This window comes from Condylura cristata, unplaced genomic scaffold (genome assembly GCF_000260355.1).
Source record: "Condylura cristata isolate star-nosed mole 26May11 unplaced genomic scaffold, ConCri1.0 scaffold00001, whole genome shotgun sequence".
In the NCBI taxonomy this organism is placed as follows: Eukaryota; Metazoa; Chordata; class Mammalia; order Eulipotyphla; family Talpidae; genus Condylura; species Condylura cristata.
The window spans coordinates 67286549-67313550 of NW_004567102.1; the positions used below are offsets into that span (position 1 = coordinate 67286549).

The 27002-nt window shown below is 36.2% G+C and overlaps 1 protein-coding gene across 1 annotated transcript in view; it reads left to right on the forward strand.

Moving 5' to 3' along the window:
- ENPP3 (ectonucleotide pyrophosphatase/phosphodiesterase 3) overlaps positions 1–23787 on the forward strand; it is a 66424-nt gene extending 42637 nt beyond the window's left edge. Inside the window, exons 16-25 of the mRNA XM_012735301.1 lie at positions 1645–1711; positions 3601–3688; positions 5335–5513; positions 6598–6649; positions 8729–8886; positions 15683–15815; positions 18232–18309; positions 18869–19001; positions 20794–20950; positions 23566–23787. Of these exons, the coding sequence (XP_012590755.1) occupies positions 1645–1711; positions 3601–3688; positions 5335–5513; positions 6598–6649; positions 8729–8886; positions 15683–15815; positions 18232–18309; positions 18869–19001; positions 20794–20950; positions 23566–23736 (1216 nt within the window). The 3' untranslated portion in view covers positions 23737–23787. The remainder of the gene's footprint in view (positions 1–1644; positions 1712–3600; positions 3689–5334; positions 5514–6597; positions 6650–8728; positions 8887–15682; positions 15816–18231; positions 18310–18868; positions 19002–20793; positions 20951–23565) is intronic.
- The last annotated feature ends 3215 nt before the right edge of the window (positions 23788–27002 follow it).

The window sequence follows — 27002 nt, forward strand, 5'->3', positions numbered from 1 at the left end:
TTTCATATAGTACTTGGAAGCTGAGCTAAATTATAATAGGTCAGATCAACTCATCTTTTTCAAATACCAATTTTTTCTACATGTAATTTTCAGAGCCAAGTTAGTGGTCGAAAAACATAAACATGAACTTTTAGAAAAGCAAATATCTAGTTTCACTTGAGAAATAGAAAATAGGATTTTTTAAATAATATTTTTTTCTTTGTCTTCCAAATAACTTTGCTTCAATATTTACTGAACTTTTTTTAATTCACTTGGGCTGGGATTTGACAAAAACACTTTTTAAAAACTAGATTTTTCTGAGAAACAAAAGATCAATTTAATTACCAGTGACTTAGTTCAAGAAAACCTTTTATTCTTTAATCAATACTTTAGCTTCCTACTCAGAATTTAAATCTTTAAGTAGTTCTGGTAACCTTGGGAAGCCAAATATCTGTACAGTGAGGATATAAATATTTTAAACAACTTTTGCCATATGCCAACAATTTTGTTAGAACTAACCAAGTCAGTTAATTAACTAACTCCTGATGTAAGTGGTCTTCCTCCACTTCCCCCATCCCATGTAGTATGTGGCCTCTCCATTCTTTCCTCTGTTGGATAGACTGAAGTGTGGGCTGCTCATTGTTTGATCTTTTACTTCATGATTTATTTTCTCATTTAAGCTGAATGAGTCAATTATGAATTTTCTTTTTTAAAGTTGATTACTTTAAGATGCTAAATTAAAGTCCTGCGCTCTTTGGACCTATAATGTAAAAACAAAAATATCGTGTGTGTATGTGTCCTGGGATTAGGGAAGTAAGTGAGAGAATTCTTAAGGACAATCTTTGAAACTAAAAGCTTTTTTCCCCCTTTAAAGACCTAATTTAAATCTTCACTGCTTACAAATTGAAATTACTATTAATTCAAAAATTAATATACTATTAACAAAATAGGCAGAAGGCAAGGTAGTTAACTTTGGACAGTCATTTGAATCAAAGAGCAATATCCTGGGTAAGAAGACACCAAAAGTGGAAAATAAATGCTGAATTCACAGAATATATAACTTCTCCTTATTAAGCATTACAGTTAATTTTCCCAGAGTATTATTTATTCATAGTTTAGGCTATTGAAACTGAAATGCTTAAAGTAATACACTAGTTAGTTAAATTTTTACATTAAATTTATTAACCAGGTAATATTAGCTTAAGAGCAGTATATATTCTAGTGGTACAGGTTCACACCTTCAAACTTATGTTCTCACAACACAACAAGCCCACCACAAATGCACCAGTAATTTCTTCTCATAGTCCACTGGGCTCCCTCCCCCTTTGCCCTCCCTTATTGGTAGCCTCAGATCTATTGAAATTATTATCATGCAGATATTATCATGCAGATAAGCTTTTTTTCTCCAAATTCTTTTTAAAAATTGATTTTGTTGCTTTTCTTAATATCTAAGACTTAAAAGCTTTTAAATTCTACCTATAAATTCTCTTTTACCATATTGTTCACCTGTGGTTAGTATGAAAAATGACTATATTTATGCTGTTGTTTGAAGAAAAGCTACTTATATAATGGTAGAAGCTAAATAAAAATCTTTCAAAGTTCAGTTTGCTATACAGTCTTATATCAATATATTGGTCACAATATAATAGTGTTATTCCTTTCTAGGGCCAAAGGAAATACGTTCTGTGGTGGAGGCAACCATGGTTATGACAATGAGTTTAAGAGCATGGAGGTAACATTGCTTTTAACAAATATCTATCTGATAACTTTCATATTTAATTTATATATATACATATATATGCATATATTTTAAATTATTTTGGTAAGTGTTAGACATTTAATTTGCTAGATATTTATCAATGCATATGTATTGAGTATCCACTCTGTGACAAACACTACTCAGGAGTCTAGAATGTATTTGAATGAAATAGATAAAAGTCCTTTTCCTCATGAAGTTTTCATTCGAATGCAAGAATATTGACAATTGACTTTGTTTTAAAAGGAAAATACTATTTGGCATGTTAGAAGATGTTAGAAGAACTATGGGAAATCAAGAACAAGTAAAGCTTAGTAGGTAGAAATTGGGGTGTTTTCGGAGTGCTGTGGGGGAACATTGCATGATTTTGAATAAGATTGAGAGGGTTAGATTTATTAAGATGCCATTGAACAGAAGAGTAGAAGATGATGAAAGAATTAAATGTTCAAATATTCAATGAATGAGTGTCCCAGGCAGGAGAATCAACCAGTGTAAAGGCCCAAATGTGGGAATAGGCCTGTTGTGTTAGGGGCAAGAAAACCTTCATATTTTGCTGGAGAGATGCTAGCTTTGGGCTGCAGCTGATAGGAAGGGAAAGTTCAGTTCACGTGTTAAATTTTTAATATTTACCATACATAACAACAGAGATGAAGGTAATGGAAAAATTTAGCTTGGGGATAAGCTGAGTTTTAGCTCTATCAACTATTCGGAAAGTTTATGGCTAGGTAACTTCCTCAGGGACTAAGTGTAGGTAGAGATAAAGAGTGAGTACTAAGCCCTAAATATTTCTTTTTGAATTTTTGAGAGAAAAAGTTACTAGTAAAAAGACCTAGAAGTAGAATTTGTGACAAAAGGAAACCAGAAGTGTGTGAGAACTAAGGGGAGACAAATATTTGTAAGAATCCATGAGCAAAATTGGTTGGTTCCCCCCACCCCCCCACAAAGTTAGAGCTTCATTATTCTTGCAACCTGATTATTTTATGTCATTTGTAATATTCCCACCCACCTCCTCCACACATTCCATAGATCCCTTTCATACATCCCTTTCCAATAGGAAAAACAATGTGTTAGCCTTGGTATAGATATTCTACCTCTTAACACTGTTGCAGTGAGTTACACCTGTCTGTAAATATTTGAAAACTCTCTGGATACAGGTTATTTGTCTATTATAGGGTACTATTTGATGATTACTGCATTAGAAACCCATACTTCGAATACTTCAGTCATCACATATACACACAAACCAACACACACATAAATATATAACATACCTGTTATCAGCAAAAGAATAGTTTATCTCTGACTCTTCTAGTATTTGCAATCTAAAATGATTAATTCTGCTATGAATAATTAGCATTAGTGGATTCGATATAAGTAAGAATATTTAAGTTGCTTTTTTGTAACAGTAGAGGGAGGATTTAAGAAGTCATGTTATGTGAAAATTAATGCTTTTATGTTATGTTTCAATGTTTTATGTATTTACATATTTGAGCAGTGATCTGAAAGGAATATGAAGAGACATATATATATATATCTGATGAATTTCTAATTTATCTTGTCCAGATTATTTGCTGGCATTTTTTGATCTCTATATTTTCCTAATTAGTTTTCATGAGGTGCTGTGGAAGCAGGTAGACATAGAAATAAAGACATATGGCTCATATTACATCAGGATTGGCACAAATCACAGGTGGAAATGGTAAAAAATCAGTTTCATTTCTGAGAAGAAATCCTTACAGAAGTCTAAGACAAATAGAAGGGCTGTGCTGGAAGGAGAATTGTGTCTCTTCATCACCTGTTTTTGAGTCCTGAAGGCATCTTAGAATAAAGTCTTACATAGTCATGGTGTGACTGTTACCTCCTAGACTATCTTTGTGGCACATGGACCCAGTTTTAAAGAGAAGACCGAAGTCGAACCGTTTGAAAACATTGAAATCTATAACCTACTATGTGGTAAGTACTTCTGTATGAATTTAATGGCAAAATGTGCATATTGTTTTAAAAAAATGTGTTTTGAAATTGGTGATAAATTAATCCCAGAGGTGGATGTTCTGCATTAAGAAGACAGAAAATAGAAAAAATGAGGAAGAATGTTTATTAGTAAGGAATATTCAGCTATAAGAGTGAATTCTTTTTGTTTTTATAGTCATGATAAACTTAGGAGATTTGCTTTTCTGTTGTTGTTATTATATCGTAATGAAATTGATAGAGGTTAGGTAAATAAAATTGCACTTAACATTTTAAAGCAGGAAAATACAAGTAAATATTTTCTTATAATAACATGGAGAAAGCACCATGAATAAAGATGGTAACAAAGTTCTTTTTGGATAGGCGTTTATTAAGTTCAGTGTTAAAAAAAACTTTAAGTTTTAGGGATTCTAACCCACTTCCTGCTTACAGGCTTGCCTCAGATTATCATATTAACTAATCACTTGTGTAGGAATTCAAACATGCAGATGCTCACAGTTCTTTCTTAGACTTGCCACTTGCCACTGGCTTAGATTAATTGAATGTGATTTAGAGACTAAAACTTAGCCATTTTTTTTAAAGATTTATTTATTCATACAGAACTGGGGTACAGGCCAGAGATGCGGAGGGTGAGAGGCTTCACCAGAGACAGAGTGGGGAGCAGAACAGGCTGATCAACAAAGTACACTGCAGAGGGGAGCAGTGGATGGGTCAGGAGAGGTCTGTCTCGCCGTGAGGTCACCTCCGGGGCAGGCGGGTATCGAACTCATGCGGAAGTGGCTTTAGACTCTCAGTGCTGTGCTTGAACCCGCTGCACCACCAGGGAGGGCCCGATTTGGGCACTTTTTAAAAAAGAGTGATGATGAAAACTAAAATACAGTTCTATGTGCCAGGCATAGTACAAGGTCAGAGCACTACAAAGATGGAACTTCATTAATGCCACTTAATAGCTGGTGAAAATGAAGCTTTTAACCATGGGACTCTTCTGCCTCCACATTAGTCTCTACAGAGTACAATGGGGCATGATATCTTGTTTTATTTCACACTTAAGCTACTGAATAATTTCAAAAAATATTTATTTATGCATACAGAACTGTGATGTGCAGGGACAGTGACAGAGTGGGGAGCCGAACAGGCAGATCGACGGAAGTATACTGCTGAGGGGAGCAGTGGACCGGTCAGGAGAGGTCTGCCACGCCATGTGGTCACCTGGGCAGGCAGGAATCGAACTCATGCGGAAGTGGCTTTAGCTTCTCAGTGCAGTGCTTTAATCCCCTGCGCCACCAGGGAGGGCCAAAAAACTTAGCCATTTTAAATACAATGTGGCATAGTCTTAACAACTTAAATTCTTGTTTCCCAGGCTGAGTTTTTGTCACCTCTTGCGGAAAGTGTATGGAAGGCACCTGTTAGGATCCAGAGTAAGAGAGATGTACTTAATGAAACTCTATTAAGCAAGTTCACTAATGCTTTTTCTAGAGGAACAGACACAGTTCATGGAACTTCCTGTAGCCCAGCTCCAGGGACTGTTTTATTCTCTAGACTCATGCAGCCCATTACTGCACTACAGAAGAATTTGCCAAGGATGTAATCAGTAGGTGTTTGTGTCATCCTGAACTTATTTTTTTAAATAGATCTTCTACACATTCAGCCTGCACCAAACAATGGTACCCATGGTAGTCTGAACCATCTTTTGAAGGAACCTTTCTATAAACCAGCCCATCCAGAAGAAGTGTCAAAGTCTTCTCGTTGTGAATTTACTACTCCACTGCCCACGGATGATCTAGGGTGCAAATGCCCTGAATTACAAAATGTAAGTGTTATTTAGAATGTGAAGGGATCAACTATAAGTAGGTTTGTGTTCTAACTTAGATATACTGCATTTCTAAGTATTCCACTGAAACCATCTCTAGAAATCAGAGATATGCCATAAGATTAAATGTGTAAATATGCTTTGTAAACTGGAAGGCACTAGTTGGGAAATAATTAAATCCCTTGTGTGTAAATTGTCCCTAACCAGAACAGTAGAATCTTGGAGTTCTTGTTGATGTCTCATGAACTGTTCCCCTTGCAGCTATGAATCAGATCGTCATGCTTATTTACTTAGAATAGAATGAACTGGAAGAGTGCAGGAGACAGGGTGGAGATGAGGAGAGGGTGGGCATTGTAGATTCTGCACAGTTCAGGAAGCCAGTTGCTTAAAATGGGAGGCGTTCCCTTGGGTAACACTGAAGACTGCCCCTCAGGCAGTGGGGAAGGCTGGCTGGCAGTCAGCACTGGGAACATTTTTTCAGTGCATCATACCAAAGCTGAGTTCAGGAGCAGGATGTTAGATCCCAGAAGACTATCAACAGGATGAGATTCTAGGCATGGAGATTAAAAATGTTAGAATAGAAGCTAACATACATACTATGGAATACATACAATCACTTAGTAAATACAGTGGCAAGCCCACCTGTGAGAACTGGAGCACATGAGTGAAACTGGGCTTTCAGCATAGAATCACTTGCAGAGATTCCGACTCTTTGGTCCCACAGGATTCAGGTTTATTAATTTAGATTCTCATTTTAACAATACCCTCTAGTGAGTTGTATGCATGTTAATGCTTGACAGACACTGAGAAGTTGTTCTAATTTATCAATAGTAGCTAATCCCAGCTGCTGTCAAAATGCTCTGTCCCATTATCACATCTTTGCCAATTCCCACATAGAGCAGAGTATTCTAAGGAGTAGTAGTATCTCTGTGTTTCTAAGTGGCAGAGCTGGAGTTTAAGTCTGGCTATTTTTGCGCAGAAGTAAAATCTATGTAAGGTCTGCAGACATCTTCTTGATCACCTTAAAAACATGCGCTATTACTTTGATGTCATTTCTCTCCTTCTGTCCCATATTGTCTTTCAGGAGACTGATCTATCATCTATGAATGCAAGACTAAATCTCAAAGCAGAAGAAAGTAAGTTGTAGAAAACACGTGAGTTTTTTATTAGGCCTAATGAAATGCAATTTTACTTTGGGGAGACTCTCCAAATTAAGCTCAAAGCTCCCTTTGAGTATAAAGAATGTTAATTGTCAACATACAGGGGACAAAACAATAACCAGTTCTAGTAACAGCAATAGCAAGCATAGGGTAACTGATAACTATTCCAGGAATGCAGCATTTTCCTTGAAATGGTTGTGTCTCATCTACAGTTCACTCTTCCCTTTCTTGGATTTGAATTGATCAAACCACCTAGGGTTTAGTTCTAGGCTTACTTCATTGTCAGGATGCACCGGGCAGGTTCACTATCCATTCGGACAGGTAGATAAAGAGTCCCGGAGCCCTCAGTGGATTTTACAGGCTTTAATGCTCTCTCATGAATCATTTTATTTTTGGTTCATTCAAGGACTGGAGTGTGTTCAGCACAGTAGCTGAACATGATTTTCTTAAATTTGCTGTAACTTATAACCTTTTAATTAACTTATAATCAGGTACTCAGGCACACCAGGCAGAGAGGTTGGCATGCAAGGAGGTAGGCACAGGCCAGGTGTGTTGTGGGGGCGGATGGGCTGGTAGGCAGGCAGACAAGTGAGCTTCCAAACCCCCATAAATCTTGACTCTTTCTCGCAGCTATCTGGGGTGCTCCCTTTTTCTCACTTCTTCTGTAGTCACTCATCCTCTCATACCCATCTTCCCATAGCCATCTTTATAGCCCAGGTCTCTAGACTCAGGGGTGCACACTTACACAAGCTCACAGCCACATTCTAGGTGTACACAGACAACTGTCCACCATCCACGCTCTCAAGCGCCTGCCATATTAATCCATTAAGGCCACAGGGGATAACCACAGAGGCTCATGGCACAAAAAGCCCAATTAAAACACTTATCCTACATTTCATCTTTGCTGTGTAACCTGGGTCAAAGTACTTAACCTCTGTGTTTCAGTCTCTTCATTTCTTTTAAATAAATATTTATTTATGCATATGGAACTGGGACAGGCTGGAGTTGCGTGGGCGGTAAGGGGATTTGCCAGAAACAGACTGGGGAGCAGAAGAGACCTACTGACGAAGTACACTGCTGAGAGGAGCGGTGGGCGAGACAGGAGAGGTCTGCCATGCCATGTAGGTCACCTCCGGGCCCAGGGATCGAACTCACTGTGAAGCAGCTGCAGTTCTCTTGCTGTGTTGCATCCTAATCCGTTGTGCCACCAAGGAGGGCCCACGGTCTCTTCATTATTAATAATGGCAATTGCTTCGTGTAGTTGTAAATATTAAGAGTTAATCCATAGAAAGCATTTAGAAAAGTATCCTGTAGGTATATTATTGCTTGTTAAATTTTAAATTGCGTTAGTTCTTAATTCTGACTGACCATTTATAAATTGGAGATACACTACTTTATATAGATGTGCAGGTTGTGTCGACATATGTGTACTTAGAATGGTGTCTGGCTCATAATAAGAGTTCAGAAAATATATGTTTTAATAATTCTTATAATTTGTTCAGAGTTGTTCCATGGCATGAATACTGGGTGCGTTTTTACCCATTAGTAATTAGTGGATTTTTAGATTATGATGGCAGAGAAGTAAAATTCAATAAACAACAGGAGATATTTTTTATGGAACTCCAATATTTTCCCTATGGCAGATATTAAAGTAGGTCATCTTTGCTGTAAAACAAGCACTTTTGATTTTGAGGTTTTATCTCTTCAAATATATCCTGTGAAACTTGAACTGTCTAGCTAAGCAGTTCATTCTATAATCTGTAGGATGGAATAATGACACCTTCCTCAGGGCAGGTGTATGTGTAAGAGTTAAAGGTGGTTACAGATGTAAAATATTTTTCGGAGTAGGCAGTTCCTTTGCCCACCTGTGACTGTGCAGGTGCCTCTTTTTCTTTCTCCTTTTACCACTAAACTTGTCCTTTTAAAGTATGAAAAAATAGATATTTATCAAAGTACCCAGAATATGGTAGATCATCGGAGATTCGGAGATGTCAAGCATGGAAAAATTGTTAATTTCACAAGTATTTTTATTTTACTTTGTTATTTTTATTATAGTATCAGCAACAGAGAAACAAAACTTGCCATTTGGGAGGCCGAGAGTTATGCAGCAAAACAAGGAACACTGCCTTCTTTATCACAGGGAGTATGTCAGTGGATTTGGGAAAGCTTTCAGCATGCCTTTGTGGAGCTCTTACACTGTCCCTAAATCTGTGGTAAGTTCTTCTGGCCATTGATTCACTTGGGCTGAAAAGTATATAGTTCACCAATATTCTTAAAGTTGTATTTTGTTTGTAGTAGAAACACCAAAGGCAGCCCAATGACCTGCAGCTTGTCAGTGTCCCAGGTATTACTTAAAAGTATTTTTAAGTGTCATGTGGGTACCAAAAATTACATCGTTTTGTCTAGGGAACTGAGAAGGTATTTACAGGTCAGTTGACTAGTAAGTAAGACAGGTCGAAGAAAAGATTTTGAAGATCTTCAACAGTAAGTACAGAAGCCAGTATGCTCTTCACTTGACAATACCTAAGTAGGAGATATTTCCTACCTTAGAAGGTAAGAGTTATGGCGGGCTTACATGTACAGTTATGCCTGGCCACAGATCTCTCCAGGCTGGGGTTGAGAATCCAGTCGTTTCAATCCTTGTCCCTCTTCACTATCTGGCATACTCCTTCCAATAAGTGGCACTGGGAAAGTTGTTTATCGTGAGGAAGAAAATACTAGATTTCTGCTTCATATCATTTAGAAAGTTAAGTTGCTGGTAGATTTGTAGAACTAAATGTGAACTGAAAATCCATGTTTTCCTTTGTGTTTATCTTTATGAACTATAGAATAGAGAAAGATTTCTTATTACATTAGAATAAAATTCTGTTGACTTACCACCGGTTTATAATACTGTATCAACTTTGGACTACAACTTCATGCAATAGGTGTATATACCTCCAGCCACCACCAAAGTTCTAATGACATTCACATTCTCAAGTTGACTCCCTAATCATTCCCTCTGATAACCACCATGCTTTATAGTCTTAAGAATTATTTTTGTTGAATTTTGTTAGTTAATTTGCTTTGGTTATTTTCACATATGGGAAAAACTGATAGTTGTCTTTCACTGTCTGACATTTCACTTAGCATAACCACCTCAAGTTCCATATTGTTGCAAAAGGCAGGATTTCATCATTTTCTTTAAAAAAAAGATTTATTTATTATATAGAACTGGGGTACAGGCCAGAGGTGCATGGGCAGTGAGAGGATTCACCAGAGACAGAGCTGGGAGCAAAACAGGCAGATGGAGGGAAGTACACTGCTGAGGGGAGCAGCAGGTGGGTCAGGAGAGGTCTGCCGCGCCATGTGGTCACCTCCAGGGTGGGTGGGTGGGTGGGAGGGGATTGAACTCATGTTGAAGTAGCTTTAGCTTCTTAGTGCTGTGCTTTAACCCGCTGCGCTATCAGGGAGGGTCCAGAATAGTAGCCCACTGATAATATATAGCATGCATGCTTTTCTTTCTTTTTTTTTTTAATCCAGGTATCCCTCAATGGGTGTTTAGATTGCTTTCATGCCTGTGAATAATGCTGCTATAAACATGGGGAGGGGGTATATTCTTTGGATAAATGCCTAGAAGAGTGATTGCTGGATCACATGGTATTTCTCTTTTCATTTTTTTAAGGAATCTCTATTCTAAATATTTAGAGAAGGATTTCTCAGGGTAATAAACAACAATAAAATAGAGGAGATTGATTTGGTTGAAGTTATGGATGGGACAAAATATTTGCATTGCATGTAAGAAACATGCAGTGACTATTCAGATTAATAATTAGGCCCTAGAATAACAAATACATGTGTACCAATAAACAAGCAAACAACAAGCTGTAGTTTAAAATGAGCAAAGGACATGAGTTGAACAGCTGAAACCATAAGCAATGGAGGAAAGATAAATAAAAGTCTGCCAAAAATCAATCTAAACACTCCTTGGGGCAGGGCTGCTTTTATTTAATGTATTCTCAGCATATAAATAAAGTACTCAATGAATGCATATTGAATTAATTAATCTCAGTCATTAATTATAAAAATTTAAAGATAAAGCAGTACTTTCAATCAGATGGGGTAAATAAACAATCACATGGGTAAATCAGCTTTTTTTCTTTCTTTTCTGGAGAGAAAAATCTAAGTATCTTAGATTCAAAGATAGATGACAAACCCAAAGCTACTGTTATTCTTGGGAAGTGTACAGGGATGTCACATCTTTTTATGGAAAAGGAAGTGATCCAGTTTATTTACTCTGCTAATTCAAATTCAAGATTTTAGGAGAAAGACAAGGCATATTTCCATGCTACTAATTAAAGCTTTGTTCAGAAAACCAGCTCTGTTGCTGACAAAGGTTTGATTGTGGTCAGTGGTAGGAGAGCAGAAATGCTGGTTCCCATCTCGGCAAATACTTGCCAATGATCTGAGTTCCAATGCGTGGTAAATGGCAACAACTCTCTATTAATGTGCACAGTGTTTGTGATTTTCTTCAACATGCTGTGAAATATACTTATTTAGTTCTCTATCTCTGAAAAGCCCAGGTACTCCTAGGGGTTATGTGAATAAATGTTTGTGTTTTGAGTACTTTTCCCTGCTGTCTCGCATTCCAGAATTTATATGAGCTTTAGCGGAAACCAGGAGTTCAGTACAATTCTTTTTTGTTATTGTTTTAAAACTAGCTTCTTTGTTACCAAAAGTTCCTGTCCTTTCACTGATCCCACAGAACTTGTGTATTTCTCCCTCTTTGTGACAGGATGGAATTCTAGTAATTTTCTGCTTTCTAATTCAGAAATTACTCTGTTAGTATGTTGTGGTTCAAGAAAATTACATACAAGGATGTTTTGAGATTCACATAAAAATGTTGTATCAGTTCTGTGTTTGAGAAATCAGACTTTAAATAAGCACTTTTTGGATAATGGACCCAATTGGCATGTGCCTTTAAGTTTTATGGAGCTCTTGTTTTGCTGTGGTTTTGGTGGGTTTTCTAATTTTTGTTATTATCTCAGAAGAGTTCTGGGGAAGTAGTTGTAATTCAGTCATGTCCTACAACAGCTGATTCAAAACATCAAGGTTGATCACAGTGGGGCATACTCAGAGGAAGGTGAGACCTTTTAACTCTGTACTCAGGTGAAGAGTTGAAAGTAAGAGCAGGAATAATTATTTGAAGTATGCCTCAGAAATTTAATGTGAAGTAAAATGTATTCTGATTCTGAATGCTTGTTTATTGCTGTAAATGAAATAAGAAAATCTAGTCAACTGTGGAAGTTGCAATATATGTACTTATCTCCCATATCCTTTAGCTCTTATAAAGCCTTTCTTGTTTCTAAAGCTTATTACCTCTGATACTATAAAACCTGACACAATCTCTTTGTCTTTAAAAACTAGAGGTATCATTGTGTGCTGAAAACTTTTCTTTTAACAATGAGGAATGATTTATTCTTTAGAAAAAGACACTTGCCCAGAATAATAATTTTAAAAACTATCTATTTTTCTTACTATAAAGAAGCATAGTAATCAATGCTCAAATACATTTTTTTTTATATTCAGCCTACAGGTCAGGGGAGTTTATAAGTTCAATAAAAAGAATTTTGCTGTCTGTTAGTGCTATTTTGTACCCATGCTAGACAAGAAAGGAAAACATCTCACTTTCCTGTCTGTGCTCATCATCTACTTCTTTTGAAGAATTTTGAGAGTGAGGGAGTTCAGAATTTTTCTCAGTGTCTGAGTCTATTTATTGTTTTCCTGACTTTCTATCCCTTGGCTTAAAAAACTTTAAGAAAGTTTTATGGCAGGGATGAGGCTGTCTGTGTGTCTTGGGGATGTTGAGGTCATGGTTCACTGTTTTTTTCTCCAGAGTTCAAGACACAGAAATGTAACCTTACCTCCCCTGCAGCCTTCTAGAGGGCTGACTATTCCAAAATCTCCCGTTTATAAAAGAGGCCTCTTCCTGTCTCTTCTAGTATTGCTGTCCTTATGTTGACTACAGGCAGTTACTTTTCCTTACATTATGGAAAATGTTTCCATGGCTACATTTATGTACTGTGCATTTCTTCAATACAACTTAGTAGACACGAGGTTTTAGAGTGCTCAATCCTACAAACTGTGAGGTAGGAAATGCCAATTTACAACTTTCTGGGTGACTATGAGTTGACTTTGTAAACAACTGATAGCCTGGCATTTCCATTTACATCTTTATGTGCCCCTTTTATGCCAAATGAAGGAAAAGAGCCATTCAGAGGTGTTTAGTGTAATGTGTATTTGAAAGAGTATAAATGTTTTCAACTTTTCAGTGACTGACACCAGGAAAATAAAATTGGGCAGAGAGTAGATCTGTGGTATCTAACACAAATGCTTCCTATTTTGTGCTTTTCTTCTGTTTTGATGGATTCCGTCATTCAGAAGCATCCCCTAAAGAGGAAGTAGGGAAGATGGACATTTTTGAAGGCTTATGCATCTCAAATGGTTTTTATTTTATTTGTACAACAATTGATGGTTTACTTTAGAATTTTAGATAAATTCTGTCCTTAAAACTAACTGGTCCATTACTGTTTTCATGTGTTCTTTACTTTTCTTCCTTTATTCCACTTTTTGAGAGAAAGCAGCAACTTTATCTTCTAGATATTGTTGGATAGTTTAGTACTTAGCATTTAAATTCTAGGAGCTTTCTGTTACCGCCTCCATTTTTTTTAGTGTTTCCTGTTCGTTTCCTGGGAATGCCATATATGGCCTTATCTCTCTGACAGTTTTCTTTTGCTATCTCCATTTTGTATTTTTTTCTTGTTTCTCCCCCCATTTCCTCTAAATATCTGGTGGCCTTTGGCTGTCAGCCCACATTTTGAGGTTAAGTCACTAAAAGCAAAAAGAGCTTCTAATCAGACTCAGGTACATGTAGGAAATGAAATTGGGGAAATATTACCATTCATCATCTAGATTTTTATTTGTTCACATTGTTTTACACTCTGGAACACCTGCTCTCTGGGGTGCCTTGTGTCCCTCTGATTCAGCCTCTTCAGTGACAGAACATAGGCTTGACTTCTTTTTCAGTTGCAGTCTATCTCCTGTTTCTTCCAGGTCTTCATACATTCCTGTCTTAGAGTCCAAGTTCTTCTACACTTCTGAGGTTTTATAATTTCTTTGTACTTTCCCCAGTGCAGATCTGAGTCAGGTTATAATAGTAAACCAATGCTTATCTGATTTCCAGTTTCTGGAAATGTCCTATCATCCTTTGAGTATGTTCATCACTATTGTATTTATAATAGAATTTCTAAAGGGAGGAAAGATAAATGTTTTTATTCAGGTGAGAAGTTTCTTTGACTTCTGCAGTGTTTTCCAACTGGAACATTGCAGTAACTTTGGCATATTTTCTCTGCTGAATCTTCCGCAGACTTCGCTTATCTTCTGCTCCTGCCCATATATTTCTCATCATAGTGCTCTCTTGCCTAAGAGTATGGCACACAGCAGACACCTTATCCTTTATGAGCTTATGCATTTTACTGTTTATTTTTCCTTCACATTTATTGAGATATAGTTGATATGTAACATTGTGTAAGTTTAAAGTGCACAACATGATAATATGATGCACACACACACTCAGCAAAACATTCACCACATTTTAGGTGCAATAGCTGATCTTTATTTTTATTATAATGGAATGAATAAAAGAAGGATATCCATTTTAATCATTTTTATACATTTTAGAAATATTAAGAATGTCATATGCATTTAAATGAAAAAATCTGAAAAAATGAAAGGAAAAAGTATTGGTTTACTCATGATTATATGCTGATCAAACTAGGATCAGGTAAAACTATTGCTTTAAATGTGTGGGGTAGGATGTGGCCAGTAAATCAAGTATTGTCTTAATTGTCTTTTTTTAAGATTTATTTATGCAAACAAGAGCTGGGGTGTAGGCCCGAGGTACAGGAGGGTGAGAGGGTTCATCAGAGACAGAGTATGAAACAGAACAGGTAAATCCACTGAAATACACTGCTGAAGGGAGTAACGGGAGACAGGAAAGGTCTGCTTCACCATATGGGTTGGCCTCCTGGCTGGGGATGGAACTAATGCTGCAGTGGCTGCTGATTGCATCATAATGCTGAGACTTAGCCCCTTGTGCAACCAGGGAGCCCCTGTTGTACAAAGAAAATCATAAAAATATGAAGATAAGCGAAGTCTGCGGAAGGTTCAGCAGAGAAAATACGCCAAAGTTAAAATGAAGCATAGCTACAGATTTATTTAAATGCTCAATAAATAAATTTAGACAGCTATAGCTTATTTAATTACTCTTAGGTTTATTAGAACTGAGGAATAATATAGATAGTTCTCATCTGTACTTTATAAATGATTTATTTAGGGCCTCCCTAGTGGTGCAAGGGGTTAAAGCACAGCACTATGAAGCTGTAGTCTACAACTGAGGCACAAGTTGGATCCCCAGCCAGGGAGGTGACCCACGTGGCTCAGCAGTGGGTCTCACCTGCTGCTCCCCTCAGCAGTGTATTGTGGATCTGCCTGTTCTGCACCCCACTCTGTCTCTGGTGAATCCTTTCACTCCCCACCCTGCACTTCTGGCCTGCACCCTAGTTCTTGTATTCATAAATAAATCTTAAAAAAAAAATGAATTGCTTATATTTTAGTTTGGGTTTTTATTGGTAAGTACAACATATATCAACCACATAAAAGTTAAATCCTGAAAAGGTTCTGGCTTTTATTAGTAGCTTATTCCTCTGCTCTCAGTTTAGATTTTGTTCTGAAAAATCCTGCTTGCCAAGGTGTATTTGATTTACCTTCCTAGTGTCCCTAACCAGAAGGGAACCACAGAAGAAAACATTGCTGAAGACATCCATTTCCACTGCTTGCATAGACCTGATTCACTAAGAAAATAGGAAAAGGTTAAATGGAAAACATTCGAGGGAAGTTACAAACCATATATGGCCATGGGTGAGCCACAAATGTGGGAGTAATTTTTTTCTCTTTCCTCTCTTTCAACAGGGAGACACATCGCCTCTTCTCAATGTCTCAGACTGTCTGCGGGCTGATGTCAGGGTTGCTCCTTCTGAGAGCCAAAAGTGTTCCTTCTACACACCAGACATGAATATCACCCACGGCTTCCTCTATCCTCCTGGTTAGTATAACTTTTTTTTAGAGCAGCAGCTTGGGAAGCCCTCATCAGCTGGATGTGGGCATGTGCCTTAAACATAACCTCCTCTCTGAAACTATCTGCTTGGGCTAAACTAGCTACCCAGGAGGCTTGCAGTGGTTGTGGGCTGGCCAGATGTGACAGCTGTAATAAAGACTAATACATTTGCAGGAACCACGTATCAGCTTTAATCTGGGCCAGATGTTAAGAGAATTTGACGAGTATAAATTTAATTTTAAATTGAAGATTCCTTTTAGAAGGACTCAAAAAAAAAATCATATTTTTTTACCCCCCTGGCAACCGCCCAAGTTAAGGCCTACCTCAAGCCTACATCAGGCTGGAATTCTCTCAAACTGACATCCAACAATTTAAATCTAGGCATTAAGCAGTCAAGTGAACGCTGAAAATTTTAAGAAAAAAATTTCTCATGGGAACTAGCAAAAGCCACTGTAATTTTTCTCAAATTCTAATCTCTTCCCTTTTTAGCAGGAAATGTCATTTTCATGAATTTATCCATAGATTTTCAGCAATTTCAACTTCTGGGAATGTGCTTATTCTTGATATTTGGCTTTTTTTTTTTTTTTTTTGGTCAAACATCATTCTTCCTAGAGGTCAGTTCAGAGATCTATAATTTAGAGCTGCTGAAATTTATAGTGAGGGGAAAAAAATTTTAATGAAAGGAAGTAATATGTCAATTTAAAGTAAACTAATGCATTCTAATAAAGCACCTAATCACAAATTAGAACTACCAAGTTTACATAAATCCTAGGATAAACCATAAATAATTGTAACATCTTATATCTTACTAATAAAATTCTTTTAAAGATTGTTCCTGTAATTTAAATTACAAGTTACTGGTTGATATATAAATGTTTGCTTTGATGAGGAAATGAAGTTAATATCTAAACAATTGAGTTCAAGGAGTTGTTAGAAAATCTATTTTAAGCTAGTTACTATTTTTTTTTTTTTTTTGAAAAGGATTTAATATGTGTGTTTGCTTTCCCAACTCTCATGGAATAGTTTTACAAAGTAGAAAAATCTTAGGCATCAGCTAACCAGGCACTGCATGTGAATCCAGTTTTTGTGGGTTTGCCCTTTCCTCTTGTATTCACCTGTTGGTCATTGATAGAATTATTAGCTAGGATAGCTAGGATAGGGATAGTTTAGAAATAAAAATTACAGCTTACGGTTTGTTTATTTATTTATTTTACTATTCTTGCCCTATTATAAAGCTTTCATTGAAGTGACATTGCTTTATAATCTTATACAAGCTTATAAATCAGTATCTGTATATATTCATTTCACTTTGTACCACATTAAGTTCCAAGTCTATCCTCTCTTATATAGTTGACCTCATTTGCCAGATTGATCCATATCTCCCTCTTTCCCTTCTAGTGGCTAGTAATTGGCTTTATAGCCTAAAAGTTTATTGTATTTAATTTATTCTGTTTATACTTTCTATGAACCACATATGAATGAACTCAGAGGGTTTGTCTTTGTCTGACTTAACTAAACATAATGCCTTCTAGGGCTATTCATGTTGTTGCAAGTGGCAGGAGTTTATCTTCTTATATAGCTGAGTAATATCCCATACCACATTTTCTTTTCTTTACTATCTTCTTTCTAGAATCTTTAAAAAATATTTTTTCTTTGAGGTAAATTGGTTTACAACACTACATAAGATTTTCTTTTTGTTGAATCATGTGAACTCTTTGTAGAGTTCAGGTATAACTCCTTTTCAGATTTATAATGTGCAAATATTTTCTCCCACTCAGTAAGGCATCTTTTTGTTTTGTTTCACTTATAGCGTTTTTTTTTTTTTGCTAAACAGAAGCTGCAATGGAAATTTTTAAGTCTGCAATAGAAATGTATCCCCTTACAGTTGGTGGTGGCCATGGTTCTAAATCAATGTGTTTCTAAGGCCATTCTTTATTTCAAGAAGAAAGAATGTAGAATCCCTCCTTACTGCCTCCACTTTGTGAGGGCTCATATCTTGACCTATAGCTGCATTACTTCCATCTTTGCCTCATCTTCATATGGCTTCCTTTCCTCTCCTTATGGACCTGAAGTTACAGTCAAGGCTAAATCCAGTATAATTTCATCTCAAGACCCTTACCTTAAATATATTTGCAAAGACCTTATTTTTCTATCACATTTAGAAGTATAGGGGTATTAGCACTTACTTGGACATAGCTCTTTGTTGGCTCACCATTCAACCCACTTCAGGTACCAAATGCACAAAATAGCTTGTATTATTGATAGCCCTGACTGGAGGGAATTTCATATCTCTGTGCCTTACAGTTATTAAATTTGTCATACTATGTAATAGTATTAGTCCTATTATGTAGTATGTCACATTTTCTCTGATAGCTGGATTTAATGAAACTCACTTGTTTTGCAGCAAATAATAGAACTCCAGATAGTCAATATGATGCTTTGATTACAAGTAATTTGGTTCCTATGTATAAGGAATTCAAGAGTAAGTATATATTTAGCTTAATTTAAAAATCCCCATGTCACTGAAATTATAAATTAAACAAATATTTTACTGTACTTTGTTCCTAATCATATGAATCATTTTGTTCTAAGGATTTAAATATAAGAACAGTAATGATTTATGAACTTTTTTTGGGGGGGGAACTGGGATGAATTATTTCTAGAATTTTCATAATTTCTTTTTAATCCTAATGTAAGAGCCATTCATAGAACTGAATTTTACTGACTCTCATAAGTAAATAATAGGTACTTGTCCCTAGAGTCATAGTTAATAAGGTATGTGTGTTTGGACTGCTTTTTAATATTCACTGTCCCAAAAGAAACTGAACCCCATTCTTGGAGAGGAATTTAGAGACAGATTTTTACTGTAATTTCAAGACTATAGTTCAAGATATGAACAAAAATCTATTATCAGTGCTTTTTGTTTGTTTGGTTTGTGTTTCATGGATTATTTTGTAGAAGTTTCACTGACAACTATTGAAGCAGAATTTGATGCTATTTAATTGTACCCGACTAACCTTTTTTTATTTTTATTTTTAAAGAAATATGGAATTACCTTCACAATGATCTTCTTGTAAAACATGCCATGGAAAGAAATGGAGTAAATGTGATTAGTGGGCCAATATTTGATTATAATTCTGATGGTCGTTTTGATACTTCAAGTGAAATTAAAGAGTAAGTAATCTGAAACCAGATGATTTTGAAATAAGGTATTGTGGGGAAACTTCAGTGTTTTAGTTAAAACAGGGTATTCTAAATATCATATAGCACATTTATGTAGTGATAATATTGACTATTGTCAAATAGAGAAGTGCTTAAAAATTTTTTTATATGGGCCCCTCCTGGTGGCGCTGCGGGTTAAAGCACTGCACCAAGAAGCTTAAGCCACTACCGCATGAGTTCGATCCCCGCCTGCCCGGGAGGAGATCCACATGGCAAGGCAGACCTCTCCTGACCTGCCTGCTGCTCCCCTCAGCAGTGTACATCGTCGATCTGCCTGTTCTGCTCCCCACTCTGTCCCTGGTGAATCTTCTCACCCTCTGCATCTCTGGCCTGTACCCCAGTTCTGCATGAATAAATAAATAAATCTTTAAAAAAAATTTTTATATGGCCAAAATCAAGTCAATGGATAAAGAAAAACATCCAGGGAAAAAGAAACCATCAAAGTAAGTGTATCAGTGGACCATTACTAAATTAAGGGTCAAAGAAAACTGGATTTGTAAAGCTTAAGAAGATAGGGGAGATTCTCAGTACTATCAATATATCAATAAATATGTTAATATATCAGTAAATACATAACAGTCTAGCAATGGATCTAAAAAAAATCAAGATGTGACAGTTCATAAATTGCCCAGTGGTGGATGATTCGTAAAAGTATCTCCCAGTAAAGGGTATGAGTTTTATGTGGAAATAGATGAACCTATATGTCTTTGTAACTTAGACCTGGTCTTAACATTTTACTAAGTGTTACCTTTGTGGCCCAGTAGAAGGGTGAGTTTCACCTTTCATTTCTTTGTATGAAGGATCAAGTCTAAGCCTAGATTATATAAACTTAAGCCTAGATTATAAAAGGCAATAATTTCTCTGGTAAAGTAACATTATGGCTACTAAGTGTGTAGCCTTTTAAATTTTTTTCCCTTATTTCAGTATTCTCTTTTGTCCTTTAATGATTCTAGCAAACACTGAGAGCTGTTTACTACATGCTAGGTACATTTCTAAGCGCTTAAATACTTTTTTAATCCATAAAACACCATATTAGATTCCACTAGCCCTCATGTAGAAGTGAGAGAACACGCAAGCATTTGAATATCTTGTCTAAGTTTCACAGCTAATATGTGGTAAAGTCAGAATGAGTCCATGAAGACATTCTGAGTTACGGTTATGTATTATTTCTTATTCCAACTTTCATTCCTGTTAGTAGATTCATACTCATAGTTTACCTTTATTTTGCACTTAAAACTTCTGCAAATACATTCTTGTTTGTTATCTTAAGCTAAAGAACTCTTGTATCCATTGTATGGATCCCATGTCTGTAGCATGAAGTTGGTAGCAGAAAACTATAGCCATATTAAAATTGAGGAAGTTCAGTAAGTCATAGAACATTAGAGGATTGATGCACATCAAATAACTCATGGTAGTGCACACCTAGAACTTAGATTTGCAATCTCAACTCATTTCCCTTGTCCTGAACTTTTAGAAATCAACAAAATTAGGAAACATGGGTCGACAAAACAAAATGTTTTGCTTTCCTTTATAACTAGTTTCATATAATGTTAAAATAATTGTTCTTCCATAAATGTCTGTTCTAAATCATTGAAGCAAAACAGTGCACTACAACTTTGTACTTTCTACTCACTTAACTTTTACCATATTTTTCTCTTAGCATTTCTTTGAAAAAATGGAAGGATATTTGTAAATTTTAGAAATGAAAGTATAATAACATCAAATCTTTTTAATTGTGCTTTAGATATGTACTTAACACCAACGTTCCCATCCCAACACACTATTTTGTGGTGCTGACTAGTTGCAAAAATAAGGCCTACACCCCTGACAACTGTGTTGGCTCATTGGATGTCCTGCCCTATATCATTCCTCACCGACCCACCAATGTGGAGAGCTGTCCTGTGAGTATGCTTAGGGAAAGTGTCCGGGAACTAACAAATCAGTTAGTCAGAGTTCACCTAAGTTTTCATAGAAATGAAATGTCTAGGTATATTTTTTAGGTGTTTCATGGGTATAGTTGCACTAAAAATGTCCTAATTTTTTAGTTTTTTTTTTACATTGATCTCTATATAATTATCCATGCGTGAACATATGTTTATCAATTAATATCTTATGCATTATATATGCATTGTGTGTATATACATGTATATATACATATATGTGCACACATATGTATATACACATGTGTGTATATATGTGTGTGTATATATACATTTTCTCACATTAATAAGGGAAGGAATAAAAGTATTTATTAATTTTTAAAATTCTGGACATGAATCATGATGTCTTACACCAAAATTGACACTGCATTAGTGTTTTGTAAATTAATATATAAATGTGATATTCCATCAACTTGAAACAAGTAATTTCAAGAGATAACAACATCACTTATTAAGTCACTGCAAAAAATTTTTTGGACCAGGCAAATTCTGTTAATAGCTACTTTGATTTTCATATATGTTGTTTATATGGTTGTTGGGCTATGCTAAAGTAGTTCAACAAATATATTGAGAATTTATTAAGTGTGCAGTATTGTGATAGAAATTAGAATGCACCAAGGAGGAATTTAAGGAAATCATATACAACTTTGATGTATAAATGAGATAGAGACACGTAACTGGGTCAGTCAGTAATACAATAGTTATTTTTAAAGTTAAAAGTAAGACACGTCACAAAGTCAGAATTAATTGCCAAATACTGTCATTAGGATTTAGTTGTTCAAATACAGAACACTTTTGACTGGGAGGATCAATAAAGCTTTCATTAAGTGGGGCAGGAGGAGGGCTGGGCCCTGAAGGATGGGCAGAATCTGAACAGATTGAGGAGATTAGGAAGGCGTGAGTGAAAACTGGTGAGGACTTGGTAACCAATTGGATATTAGAGTCAAAGGAAAAGAGATTTAAAGATGAATCAGAGATTTTAAATGTAGGTAATTAGGAAAAAGAAAAAGAGACGCTAGGATTAAAAACTATTTTGGCAGCTAGATAAGATAATTAAATATAGGCACGTTAAGTTTGTGGAAATAGTTGTTCATATGGAAAGTCTCATAGGCTATTAGGACTGGAATTTAAAGTTCTATACCAGATTTGGTACATCTGTTTTCTTTTAGTTCTTCAACACTTAAGTGCATTCATCATACTGTGTTCTATTGGATATAAATCAGGCATAATTCCTATTTAAAGGGACTCACATTCTAGCATTTAGAAAATACTCTAGGGAAGTAGAGTAAGAAAGATAAGTAGCTGGAGCTTTGGAGGAGAAAGGCTTCCTATAGGCCATAGGGTATTCTAGCTGAGTCTTGATGATAGGATTTGAACTTGAATACTTTTTCAGTGGTTAAAGTAGAAGTTTAGAGGTTGAGCAATGGGTCACTCATAGCGCTAGAAGAGGAAGAGTTTCCAAGCAGGAAGTGATCAGAAGTTGTTGTCTAGTTCGATTTCTTCCTGTTGTTCTTGTCATTGTTTTATTTAGTTGAGAAAAAAGAATGTCATCCTCCTTCACTTACTCTTCCAATGGAAGAGTTCCTGGTACAGTGTGGTACTTTTTACCACAAAAATCAGGATTAAACAATTCTTTATCACAGTTCTGGATAGCTATCATAGATTGATTAAATGGGTTTCTAAAAAGAAAGTATTTGCTCTTCCTGTTCTAGACCCTTACTGCTTTCTATCAGGGCTTTAGAAAATTAATCTCAAATTTCATTGTCTCCTGCTTCTTTATGCATTTGCTCTTCAGATTAAAAGATCATTTTCAGATATATCAAGGCAGATATATAAAAGGCAGTATAGAACAGAACTGAGATTCTGAGTTCATTGGACATAGTGGATTCAGTCATTGTCCTGACCTCTTTGGGTAAATGTCACTTTTCACAGTTGTATAAAAGAATTTCCCTCCTTTCATATAGCTGCTCTGAGGATTAAACAAGATATTTTATATAAAAACTTAAAAACAAGCTATTTTATATAAAAACTTAATCTCCAATAAGTAATAAGCACATGATAGCTGTTTAAAAGAATCACATCTCATGATGGATGGATGGATTATAAAGTCAACACAAAGTGAAATTGTATGCAGGTAAAATATCCTATAATCAAACCAAATTTTAACTATTTTAATATTGACCATAAAAACTTTATAGAAAAGACTGCCATTCTGTGCGGATGCACTGGTACAGTCGGGAAAGTTGCCTCTAGGTCGTTGCTTTGCAGGTGGGTTGGTGATGGTGAGCAACCTTATGTTAACTAGCTCGACTTTCACCCCTGCCTAAGTATGATTAAATTTGTACTTTAGAGAATTAAAATTTTAAAAGAGGGAAAATACTCAGATGTTCACCGAACATTTACTTGGATGGGTACCAAGTAATCCATGAGAGAGGAGAATAATATAAGCCAACTGGGACAAAATTTAAAGATCATTCAGTTCTCATTGAAAATGGGAATTCAAGTTTATATATCACATATTTATTAAAAAACAATTCCTGTTGAAAGTCTTACATAAAGTGCTTTTTCTTTTTCAGGGAGATAAACCTGAATCCATTTGGGTTAAAGAACGATTGGAAGCACATGTTGCCCGTGTCCGTGATGTAGAACTTCTTACTGGACTTGACTTTTATCAGGAAAGATCTCAGCCTATCTCTGAAATTTTGCAGCTGAAGACTTATTTACCCACATTTGAAACCATCATTTAACCATCATTTAACTTAATATATAAAATAATCGGGGCAAAATGCACATGATTTCTTTTTGATGAAAAATCGTATTATTTTTTCATTAACTTCATAATTTTTATCATTCGCATCTCTTTTTCATTTTTATGGATATGTATTATTTTTACATTTATTTTTTAAACAGATCATATTATGTTATACCTTCTGTACTTACTACCTTCTGTACTTATATCTTTGGCTATATTCTACCTATCATTAAATAGGAGGGTGATTCTCACTTTGAAATTTAATCAGTTTTGTCAAAAAACTTCATGTCTGGCAATTATTTATTAAAACAATAAATTATTACACTTACTAATTTTGTTATTAGACTATACATTGTTGAAATATACACATTACCTTCATTCAAGAATTTCAGTGAATGCATTGTGCCAACATATATATTTTGCAGAGATGTATAAAAAAGTGCAATTTTGAAATAAGAACAACTCATACCTACAGTGATGTCTAGGTGTCCAAGTGCAGGAAGTTCACATATTTTTCACTTTAAATCAAAAGTCAGAAATGATTAAGCTGAGTGAAGAAGGCACATTAAAAGTCTAGACTGGCCAAAATCTAGGCAATTGGGTCCAACAGCCAAGTTGTGAGAGCAGGAAACTGTTCTTAAAGGAAATGAAAAGTGCCACTTCAGTAAATAAACAAACGATAAGAAAATGAAACAGCCTTATTGTTTATATGAAGAAAGCTTTAATAGTCTGGACAGAAGCTAAAACCAGCCATGACATTCCTTTAAGCCAAAGGCTCATCTAGACCAAAGCCCACTGTGCTTAAATTTTATGAAGGCTTAGGTGAAGAAGCTGTGGAGTCAAAGTTCTAGCTTTCTGCACATCAAAGTGCAGCAAATGTGCTCACGTAGAAGCTGCTAGAAGATATCCAAAGGAATTACTAAGATAATGGGTAGAGATGGATACACTAAACAACACATTTTCAATGCGGACCAGCCTTATTTTGAAAGATGTCACCTAGGACTTCCATAATTAAAGAGGAGACATCATGGCCTGATTCAGCTTCCAAAAACAAGCTGACTTGCTTGTTAAGGGCTAAAGTTGGTGACATTAAGTTGATGCCAATGTTTATTTGCCATTCTGAAAACTCTATGGCCCTTAACAATAATGCCAAATCTTCTCTCTGTTCTTTGAATGGAATAACAAAGCCTGGATGTTTCCAGAAGCCAGTCAGTATATCTGTTTACAGCTTGGTTCACTAATTATTTTAAGCCACTGTTGGAATTACCACTCAAAACAATTTTTTTTTTCAAAAATGACTGCTCATTGATAATGTACCTGGTCATTCATGAAGTCCATCAGAGCTGTACAAGGAAATTAATGATGTTTTTGACTGCTAACAGCAGCTCATGGATCAAGGGGTAATTTTGACTCAAATTGAAAGTTTTTATGAAATACATTTTGTAAGGGCACAGCCGTCAGTGATTCCTGTGATGTAAAGTAAATTGAAAAGGTTCATCATAGTAAATGCCATTAAGCATATTGGTAATTTGTGGGAGGAAGAAAAAGTCAGCATTCACAAGAGCTTGATTAAATTGATTCCATTCCTTGTGGATAATTTTGAGAGGCTCAAGATACCAGCAGAGGCAATAGCAAGAGAAGACTTAGAATTGTAGTCTGTAGATAAAACTGATTGCTGTATTTTTATGCAAAAAACTCCACAAAATGAAGACTTGGCTTCTTGCAGGTGAGCAGAGTGGTTTTTTGAAATGGCATCTACTCCTGCTGAAATGTTGTGAACATTGGAAAGGGCAACAAGTGTTTTAGAATATTGCATGATATAGTAGACAAAGCAGCAGCAAGTTTGAAAGGATGACTAGGTAAAATGCTATCCAAGAGCATCACAGACATAGAGAAATTTTTCATAAAAGGGAAAGTCAGGACCTTCCAGGTGGTGCAAAGGGTTTAAGTGCAGCACTATGAGGCTGTCAGCAGCCACTGCAGCTTGAGTTTGATCCTGGGACAGGGAGGTGACTCACATGGTGCAGCAGACCTCTCCTATCTCACCCACTGCTCCCCTCAGCAGTGTACTTTATCAATCTGCCTATTCTGCTCCCCACTCTGTTTCTGAGTCCTCTCACTACTCTCCCCACAAACCTCTGACTTGTACCCCAGCTCTTATATGTATAAGTAAGTCAAAAAAAGAAGAAAGGGAAAGTCAATCAATGCAGCAAACTTCACTGTTGCGTTATTTTTGAAAATGGGTACAGACACCCAAACCTTCAAACAATCATTATCCAGATGGACACAGGCATCAACACCGAGGAAAGACCTTCCATCAACAAAAAGATAACTCGTTGAAGGCTAGCAGTTTTTAGTAACAAAGTACTTTTTAATTAAGGTACGTGCATTTTGGGGAAATATTTTATCTATTTTTACATAAAAATACTGGAGTGTAGACCAGAGTTGCAGGGTGAGGTTGGGAGAGGGGAGGGGTGAGAGGACTCACCAGAGACAAAGTGGGGAGCAGAATAAGCAGATGGACTGAAATACATTGCTGAGAGGAGCAGTGGGTGAGACAGGAAAATCTGCTGTTCCATGCTGGTCAACTCCCTGAATGGGGATTGAACTCTGCTGCAGTGGCTGCGGATAGCTTCATGGTGCTGAGACTTGATCTCTTGAACTACAGGGAGAACCACCAAAGTAATTCACCTTGAACTTTCTGAAAGTATATTGTGATTATCATGCTTATTTATCTTTCAGTAATTCAGGGTGTTTTTCTTAAGATCGAAGATAGTAACTCTCTTAGCTAAAGTTAAGAATTTTATAACTGATACAAAACTTGCTTTCTTTTTTTTTTTTTTTTTTAAAGATTTTATTTATTCCTACAGAACTAGGGTACAGGCCAGAGATGCGGAGGGTGAGGACTCACCAGAGACAGAGCAGGGAGCAGAGCAAGCAGATCTACGAAGTACACTGCTGAGGGGAGCAGCGGGCCGGTCAGGAGGGGTCTGCCTTTCCATGTGGATCTCCTCCGGGGCAGGCGGGAATTGAACTCATGCGGAAGTGGTTTAAGCTTCTTAGTGCTGTGCTTTAACCCGCTGCGCCACCAGGGAGGGCCCAAAACTTGCTTTCTTTACAGATTAATTGATTTTTTTCTCACATTTTCAGTAGCCTTTAAAAATATTTCTTTAAGGTCCAACGCAGAATCATTAATTACACAATCATTAATTGCACTTTTTCATTCTTCTTTTTTTTCTCTTTAGTCCTGTGTTTGTTGAT